The sequence below is a fragment of the Lynx rufus genome, unplaced genomic scaffold, assembly GCF_022079265.1.
Source record: "Lynx rufus isolate CCGP_SWC_20201006 ecotype Redwood Valley unplaced genomic scaffold, mLynRuf1.p SCAF_8, whole genome shotgun sequence".
In the NCBI taxonomy this organism is placed as follows: domain Eukaryota; kingdom Metazoa; phylum Chordata; class Mammalia; order Carnivora; family Felidae; genus Lynx; species Lynx rufus.
The window spans coordinates 42854299-42864060 of record NW_025814896.1 but is presented as its reverse complement, the minus strand read 5'-3'; the positions used below and the strand labels follow the sequence as shown (position 1 = coordinate 42864060).

The 9762-nt window shown below is 44.3% G+C and overlaps 1 protein-coding gene across 2 annotated transcripts in view; it reads right to left on the bottom strand.

The window, feature by feature from the left end:
- Positions 1 to 7577: 7577 nt before the first annotated feature.
- PCSK2 (proprotein convertase subtilisin/kexin type 2) overlaps positions 7578 to 9762 on the bottom strand; it is a 270526-nt gene continuing 268341 nt past the window's right edge. For both annotated transcript variants that reach the window (XM_047069500.1, XM_047069501.1), the window contains one exon: positions 7578 to 8064. In XM_047069500.1, coding sequence (XP_046925456.1) covers positions 7578 to 8064 — 487 coding nt within the window. The remainder of the gene's footprint in view (positions 8065 to 9762) is intronic.

Genomic DNA, 9762 nt, shown 5'->3' with positions numbered 1-9762 from the left:
TCCCATCCGCCAAGCGCTGAGTCGGTGACCCGTAACTGCTGTCGTGGAAGCCACCATGGGTGTTGATCCCCCAGTTTCCCTGACCCTCACTGTTCTGGTTCACGCCTACATCCCCACGCTTCTCATGCCGAGCACATATGACTCTGCCTTGGGGGATCCTGTGGTATAGGATTGTGCTCGGTCCACACACCCGGCAGGTTGGGAGCACTGGGGTGTTGATGCTCCTGGGGGCCATGCTTGATCAGGATGGATAGGACCTGGTGCATAAATACCCCAGCTCCTTCTCCCCTCCATTGGGATAACTCTGAGGTGTTCTACACTCCTCCTGGGGGGTCTGAGCCCCAGCTGCCCGCAAAGAAGCCCATTCACCCACATGTCCTGAATCAGTTTCCCTCCACCCCTGCCTTACTTTCTTGTCCCCTGTATATAGATGCTCCTCTCCAGTAAACGACTTGACCTCAACTCCTTGTTTCAGACTCCGCTTGTGGCAGGACCCAACCTAAGATGGCTGGTTGGCACATGCCCAGCAACAACCCCCACTCCTCAGGTGGCAGCCCCAACTTTGTGGGGTTTTTTTAAAAAGATGTATTATTATTATTATTTTTTGGAATGTTTATTTTTGAGAGAAAGAGAGAGAGAGAGAGAGAGAGAGAGAGCATGAGCGGAGGAGGGGCAGAGAGAGAGGGAGACACAGAATATGAAGCAGTCTCCAGGCTCTGAGCTGTCAGCACAGAGCCCGACGTGGGGCTCGAACTCACGAGCCGTGAGATCATGACCTGAGCCGAAGTCGGACGCTCAACCGACTGAGCCACCCAGGTGCCCCACTTTGTGGGTTTTTTTTTTAAAAGGTTTATTTATTTTTGAGGGGAGGGGCAGAGAGAGAGGGAGGCACAGAATCCAAAGCAGGCTTCAGGCTCTGAGCTGTCAGCACAGAGCCCAACATGGGGCTTGAACTCACGAACCCCAAGACCATGACCTGAGCTGAATTCAGATGCTTAAGCAACTGAGCCACCCAGGCGCCCCTCAACCCTGCTGCTTTAGCATGAAAGCATGCTAACATGCAATATAAAAGTGAACAGGCATGACTGTTTTCTTTCTTTCTTTTTTTTTTAACTTAAAAAAAATTCTTTCAGAGAGGGATAGAGTGTGTGAGCAGGGGAGAGAGGCAGAGGGAGAGGGAGAATCTTAAGTAGGCTCCAGGCTCAGCTCCCACAACTGTGAGATCATGACCTGAGCTGAAATCAAGCCAAATGCTCAACCAACTGAGCCACCCAGGTACCCCATGACTGTTTACAGTAAAAGCTTACTTATAAAAACAGTCAGAAGTCTGTATTGGGTCCCTGGGCTGTAGTTTGCTGATCCGTGATCTAGGGAGTGCTCCAACAGGGTCTAATACAAAATTAATTTACATATCAGAAGACATTTATTTTTCTTCTTTCTTTCTCTTTCTTTCTTTTTTTGAGAGAGAGAGAGACAGAGAGCATGAGGAAGGGGCAGAGAGAGAGGGAGGGAGAGAGAGAATCTCACACAGGCTCCACACTGTTAGTGCAGAGCTTGAAGCAGGGCTCAAGTTCTCCTGAAGTGGGGCTTGAACTCACGAACTGTGAGATCATGACCTGAGCTGAAGTCAGGTGCCTAACCAACTGAGCCACCCAGACGCCCCAGAAGGCATTTCTAACCTGGCATCTCTACTTGTTTCTTCCTTCCCCTTTCATGTTGGAAAGTTCCATTTAGGTCTTCCCTTGACTTAAAGCTTCTATTATAAGAAAATATCTTCAAGCAGCCATTACAGTCTAGCTTTCCTACAATTTTTTGTATCATAGGTTTGTCCTTGGGATGTTGCTGGTGAACAAAGTCACCTCAAACCTCATAGGACATTTGGCACATTCATGATAGAGGACATCCTTCAGATACCTTGATTGGTACAAATGCTTGCCTTCAATTTCTCATGCTTGGATAAAAGCGAATAAATGCCACAAAAAACCCACACTGACTTATGTTTCATTCAAACAAATAGGGTTCTTAGTTGAGATGTATATTCTATCATGAGATACCTCCCTGGTCAATAACTCTGCTGTGTTGGTATCCTTACTAGTCATACCTGCCCCTTCACTTGCATTCTTGTATCCTTCCTATCAGGAGTCTATTGGGCAGCTTATCTGTCACCTGTGGTCAGTCAGTGGCTCCAGAGAAAAAGATAAGTTGCAGCCTCTGCCTTCTGTCCAGCCTAGAGTAGCCCATGGGGTGTCCTCTTGGGTGCAGATGGACATCTTTGAAGGCACTGTGAGGTGGGTCACCCACACTGGGATGGGGGGGGTAGGTTGGCCTGAAGCCTCCGTCCATGGTGGAAATCAGTGTCAGTTAACATCAAACCAAAGGAATTCCCAGACTCAGTTGGCCGTCGTGCATTGAAAACTCTGTGGGCTGAGATTTCCAATCGCCCCTGCCCCAACCCAAACCATGCAGGAATTTTGCAATATGAAGTCTTCGTCTCTTTGGGCCGAGTGCATTTCTCACCATCAGTTCATTCCATCCCCAGGTTCAAAGCAGTGAGACACTTCTAACAGAAAAATGAAGCTGGGAGGCTGACTTGGAGAATTTGCCTTAGGTTAAATTTCCATTCCTGGTCCCTTATAAATCCAAAAGCAAATTCAGCGGGAGTGTTTTGAACCCAAGGAAAGGGTCTCTTGGCAACTAAATACATAAGAGACTATCGGAAGAATTCAAGAACTACTTGATTAATTTGCAATGCAAAGAAGTGACCTTTCTCCCTAGAGCTCCAGGTGCTGGTATCCCCTATACTGGTTATCCCCTCTCCTGTGTCAGTGTCCTTGGGAAGCCAAATAAGGCACAGGAGGCTGCGGGTGGCCATGGAATCTGACCATTGGCAGGTGGATGGTGTTGACTGGGGATGGCTTTTTGTGCAGTGGGCTCTGTCCTCAACAGACTCGAGCTCTTCAGAGACTAGAATTCTCCTTTATACCAGCCTGTGTGTTTCCCTATGCTTAACACCTCTAGATCCTGTCTGCCAACTTTTGCTCTCCTGACTGTCCATTTCCCTAAGCACCCACGTGCTGAGTGCTGGCCCTTCCCCCAACTTTGCATTGACCCCTTCTTTGGAGACAGAGAACCACCCAGCTGGCTACAACCAAATCATTTTCCTTGGCGCTGATGTTACTTCAAACTCTCAAGAGTTTTTGGAACCCCTTATTCTCTCTTACAACCATGGTCTTTAATCTTGGCATTTTGATTTTTAGAAATTTCTATCAAATTAAACTCTTTGCATCCAAGAACTTACTCTGGCTATGAGAGCACCAGTTCCCCTAATTAAGCATTTCTCTCTCTAAATCTAAAATGCTTCAGGGCGTCTGGGTGGTTCAGTCAGTTAAGCATCTGACTTTGGCTCAGGTCATGATATCATAGTTTGTGGGTTCGAGCTCCAGGTCGGGCTATGTGTTGACAGACAGCTCAGAGCTGGAAGCCTGCTTTAGATTCTGTGTCTCCCTTTCTCGTCCCCTTCCCCACTCACACTCTGTCTCTCTTTCTCTCTCAAAAATAAACATTAAAAAAATTAAAATGCTTGGCTATGATTCCCAAAGGTTTTATAGTGTGTGGTTTTCACTGCGATGAAAGGCATTGATCACCTGAAAGCTACTCTTACTAATTTATAAGTGATACTAACAATGACAGTACAGTAATAACACAATAAGAATGATCAGTTTTAACTTAGTCTTTTGGAAATCAATTTTTGGACTTAAGTATTGAAAAGCAGTGTCTCGGTTTGTCACAACCTCAGACTTTGGACCTTACTCCTTTCAATGGCTGTTTTTGGCCTCTCTAAAGATTTTACTCATTGGGTTTGAGAAGCATTCTATCATAGGAGAAAATTAAATGTTGTTTTTACAATGAACCATGATAAATAAAATACATTAATGTTTTATTAATAACTATTAAGATTGCTAGAATAGCGTGTGGTTACATGGGTTACAGCTACTTTGTAATGCTGTTCATGGCTATCCATGAAGAGAGGTTTGCCATGTAAATCAGTATTTACTATATTTTAAGAGAATGTCAAGCTTTATCTGTGGTAGAGGTCATTGACCAGTACTGGCCAATGCATAGTAGCTCAAATGGTATACAGTAAAACCTTGGATTGTGAGTAACTTGTTCTGTGAGTGTTCTGCAAGACGGGCAAACATTTCTAATAAATTTTAACTTGAGACACGAGCGATGTCTTGCAATATGAGTAGTACATGATGCCGAATGTCACATGGTCACCACTGAGCCAATGGTTCTTGAAATTCACTTTGATATACAAGTGCTTTGGATTACAAGCATATTTCTGGAACAAATGATGCTCACAAACCAAGGTTTTACTGTATATGTAAATCTCCTTCAGGCTGAACATAAAAGAGTGGATGAGTGTCCTCCATGGGTTTTCTTCTGTATAGTGATTTAGCAGTCTTGTGTTCTGATCACAACCCATAAGATTGAAGATCAAAGCAGGCTGAATCCCTGAGTCTCTGGCCTTGGGGAGTCACCTGAACCCTCAGAAGAATTAGTGTGAATGATATACATTTTGGGGCTGTTTGTTATTACAGCATAACTCAGTCTAGCTTAATGAATACATTCTAGAGTAGTCTTTCTAAAAGATTTTTGGCCACAACCCACAATTAGAAATATTTTACCTTGTGAGCCAACACACACACACACACACACACACACACACACACACACACACTCAAGGCAGATATTTTAAGAAATACTTACTGATATGCATGATGTATTCCGTTCTATTCCAGTTCCTATTCTATTCTATTTTATTCTATTCCAAAATGTTGGTTTTGACTCCCTAAAATTTTTTTACAACCTAATGGGATGTAACCTGGGTTTGAAAATGCTGCTGTAGATTATAGTTTGTATATGATTTATTTTCTAATTATGAATCTCTCAGGCAAATTTATGAAGGCAGGCTTTTTATTTAGCTCTCTCTTTGGCAACTTTTTATCATCTGCTCCTAGAACAGATGAAAGTGTTTTTATAGAATATATATCACATCCCACATAATTTCTGGAAGGTAATGCTTTATTGTTAAGTCTCCTAATTTACAACATGTCTTTTTAAATTTACTTAAAAAATCCTGTCATGGGGAGTAACAGTGTTAACTTGAGTAATCCTTATTCACTTATTTTCATTTTTTAAAATAAATGATTATAAATAACTGTCTCTTGCATTAGGATCAGGGATATCATAAAAACCTCACTAGCTGGACATATTTGTGTGTTAATACTGGTGCAAAAAATGAAATAGAGACCAAATATTTGTATATAGCACTATATATATTTTTATATACTGTATACTCATATCAAAACTTGCCATTTCTATTAAGAAGCTGATAAGTTACTCTCTAATTTCATAAATTATACCACAGCTGTGAAAATATGGACAACTATTTTATATTTTTGCTGCTATATAAGACATTTAATGTTTATACAGAGAGCTGCAAAAATCACAGAGGTGATGTAATGGGAATCAATGAACATTTTCACCTGAATTTCCACCGGCCTTTTTCTTCAGCCAGAATCATCTTGATAGTCTCTGAATATTCTTTTAGAGATGAATATGGTGTCTGTTTCTTCAATAAATACACATACACACATTTTAGGTATATGTGTGTATATACATTTATACAAGTGTATATATATATATATACACATACATACACACATGTATATAGTCTACATATGTATATATATTTCTGTGTGCACTTGTACACATATGCACACATAATGTCCTTTGGTTTATTTTCAGACTGTTAATATGAAATGGATTTTTGATGGTTTCCATTAATTTTTTCTTTAAATCTAAAGTGGTTTAAAAAGACCTTCGTGACAGGTAATAAATTTCTTTTAAAAATCATAAATATTATTACATTTTAAAGCATCATATAGAGAAGGTCAGACGGTGTTAGAGAAGACAGAAATTCATGCCAATATGGGGGGGGGAGGAAGAAAATGGGTTTTCCAGAGTTTTCTCTTAAAGTTGCCACCTTCAGGGAACAGAACCTAGTGCCCTGTGTTGCTGGCTTTAAAGGAAAGGCGCTCCGAGCTTCGCTACATGCTCCCATGGGAAGGAGTGGTTGACCTGTTCTTGGGAATCAAATCAAACAAATAACTCATTTCTTGGGAATGGGTGGGCCTTGGGACTGGGGATGAGGGGCAATCCTTGGGTAGAAAAACAAAGGGATGACGGGTCAGAGAGTATTCCTATTTGGTAATGAAATGGTGCTGTGTCTTTGGGGGGCAGGGAGAGACACCTGTCTCCTTTGGGTTGCGTGTTGAATATCTTCATGGATCGCGTAGCTGTCAACATGGTGACTGTGTGCTTTCCCTATGGAGGCCTTCTCTGGCTTCCTTCGGGGCCTCACGTGGCTGAGAGATGAGTCAGCATTCCTCCTCCCACCCCCCCCCCACTTTGGCAGAAGAGGCTTCACACAAATGGAGGTCCACATCTTCAAACATGCCCCTTTTCACCCTACACACGCCTCTTCTAGAACACAGGCCATTTCCCCAACACAGCAAAGAAATCACAACCATATGTTCTGGAAATCAACGCCCGAGTATATGTGTGCCAAAAATACTCATCCCACGTCTCACTTACATCAGAGTAAGAAGCCCCAAAGTGTTTTGGGAAAAGGAACGTTCCTGTGTTCTAAGCTACTAAGCTATTCTTTACTAGACATGTTGCCAGACCCGCCTTGCCTTTTTTTTTTCTTTTGGATAGCTATGTGAGGAACCCCAGAAAATTGGGGCTGGGATGAATTCTATACAAACTGAGTAATTTGGGCTTCTCTAGCAGATTTTACCATAACTCAGAGCAGCAGCTGGTGAAAAGGACAGCCAAGCTACGCAGGTTTTACATGTATCACGCTGGCTGAGTAGGACAACACCTGTTGGTGTTGGTGGTTAAGATTTCCAATGCTCATGCTTTTTGACTCTTTCTTTCCCCAGCCAGTAATCAGGGCTGTCACGGATGGCGCCTTTCGCATCATAACCACCATCTACGTCACTGAAAAATCTTGCTAAGCTCGAAACGTTTTCCCCCAAAGGATCGACGGCATCTGTTGTGCTTTAGCGATTCAGAGCTCACCTTCTGTTATAATCTTTTTCTTTTTATGTAACAAGTCCTCAATTGAGACCATGAATAAGCGTTCTTGGAGTCACTGTGCGTGGCGTTTTCAAAGCAGTCTCTTCTCAGATATGAAAAAAATGGAGGAGAAAGCTGTCCCAGTTTTGTTTGCTGGCTACCACCTATTTGAATGACACAAACAAAGAGCTCAGAGTCACAAATAGGACATAGGTGTTGGTGGGAACACTGTATTTGGGGCCGAGAATGAAAAAGATTGCTGCCATTGTAACGAAAAGAATCACTGACAGTGAGCGAAGCTTCAGATCGGGAGGCTGGGATCGCTTGTGTGAGGGTGACAGTAACTGCGAGGCTCCTGACAGAGTGTGGAAGGAGGACAGAGAAGGCAGAGATGGGGGAGGGGGGGAGGCGGTGGCGGCCCGGGCGCGGTGCTAGTTCTCGCGCAGGATGCTCTTCAGACTTCTCTCCACGGCTTCATCCAGCTCCTCCTCCAGCTCCTCCTTCTTGGACATGGCCAGCTTGGACTGGTAATCCCTCACAACCTGGTCAATGTAAGGGGCGCTCTGCGTGCCATGCAGCATCAGTGTCCACTCCTTCAGCACCCCCTTCTGGGGGGTGCTCCCGACAAACCCCAGCTCCAGGGTCCAGGTTCCTCGGGCGTCTTCCCCCCACGTGTGGGTGGTCATGAAAGGCCACTTGTCAAAGCCCACCTTGGAGTCGTCATCCCGCGGACGCCGGCTCAGCAAGATGGACTTGGTGCCCATTGGGGAGGTCATGTTGATGTTCAGGTCTCCTCTCCTGCTTGCATTGACCGTGATGACAGCTTGGACGTGCTCAAGGTAGCGGACGAAGTTCTCTTTCCCCTCACATGCGTCGGTCGTGAGGGTGAGCACCAACTTGCCAGTGGAGGGTATTTTCCTGAGGGCAAAGTGAGGAGATATGGTAAGGGTGGGCACACTAGACTTGGGGTTTTGAAGGCAGGTGCAGGTACCAGGCAGGTTCAGCCTTGGGGCTGATCAGACAGACCAGCGGTGTGACCCCGAACACCTTACCTATGACCTCTGAACCTTCTGTGCAGAAGGGGTGTAGTGGATGCTGTTCACTCCCTTCTCACTTCTAAGTCACCTCTGAGTTCACCTGTGGCTGCCCTGACTGCTTCCCACCTCAGGTATCAGCATCTCCCGCCTTCTTTCCTGGAGCTTCCCCCCACATCATGGGAGCTTCCTCAGCCAAGGTGCAGGGCAGTCCCAAAGTGTCAGGGATTTAACCCCTCAGGGACAACTCTCTACCAGTGGTTGGGATTAGAAAGCCATAGATAAATAGATCCTGGCTTCCCTGTTCCTCAGCAGGACAACTCAATGTCCCCAGTGGGACTGAGCCTGTTGCCCACAGTGACAACTCGCTCATCAGTGCACTTCTGACTGGCTCATCCATCTCCGTTCCTTGCTTGTGCTTCCTGGGGTCATCTCTCAAAACATTGTCAGCACCCAGGTCTCACTTCCGGGTCTGTTTTGGGACAGCCCAGGCTGAGACAGGAGCTCACAATGCCTTTCTTTTAAAGTGCTAAATATCTTGGTAAATAGAAGTTATTGCTCATATGATTATTACTATCATCGAGAAAGCTGAAATGGGGTTAATTAAACCTAGTGAAAGATTCCTCAGTTGACTTCCCATGCAACCAATCTTCTTCCCGGATATGGCCTCCTTTGAAGGCAAGATGCTCAAAGGTTCTTGAGTCAGAAACATAATAAACTACATTTGAGGACGGCATGGTGTGATGGAAAGATTCCAGACTTCAGGAACAAACCTCTCTGGGTTAGAATTCTCTTCTATGCTTACTGGTCAGGAGAGCTTGGGCAAATTATTTAAATACTTTGAAGTCTCACTGTCCTTATAGTTGAGTTTTATGAAATTAAATAAGACCATGTATGAAAACACAGAGCACAGTGCCTGGATCATGGGGTTTTCCCTATGTGAATATTCTCCCTTGACAAGATTTTTATTTTGAAGCATAAAATGGTGGGCATTTTAAAGCATACATCTTGTAGAGCCCATCTACAAAAAGATGATCACACACCCAGCTCAGAGGCAAGCCTTGATTCTGCATGACCCTTGGAACCAAAGCCACAAACCTGGGAGGGCTTGCCGAAGCTTACCCTGTAGCTCAATGATAAAGTCAGTACTCTCCTGAGGAACTTTCAAAATATATGCTTTAATAGCTTCATGGAATGCTGCTGTATGCACTCTGCATAGATGTTGATGCTGAATGATGCATGAAATATCCATTGGCCATGGAGATCCAGTGATGGTGGTGGAGGTGGTGTACCAAACTCTGGGAAAATCATCCAGTTTGGTGGAGAGCAAGCCTTAGGTCAGCTTTGGAGGTCAAAGTGTGGAAGGCCGCTACCTAGATCTCTTAAAAAAGATGTATTTACTCACAATAGGGTCAGAAACGTAGCGGGTAAGCTAATACACGACCAACAATCATTTGGGCTCCTGCCTATAGGTAGAGAGCTATGTGGGTAGAATGAAGGTCCAGTCATAGGTGAAGCATCTGTACTATCTGAGCTCATCGTCCTTACCTGTATAATGGAGATATTACTTCTTATACCGAAG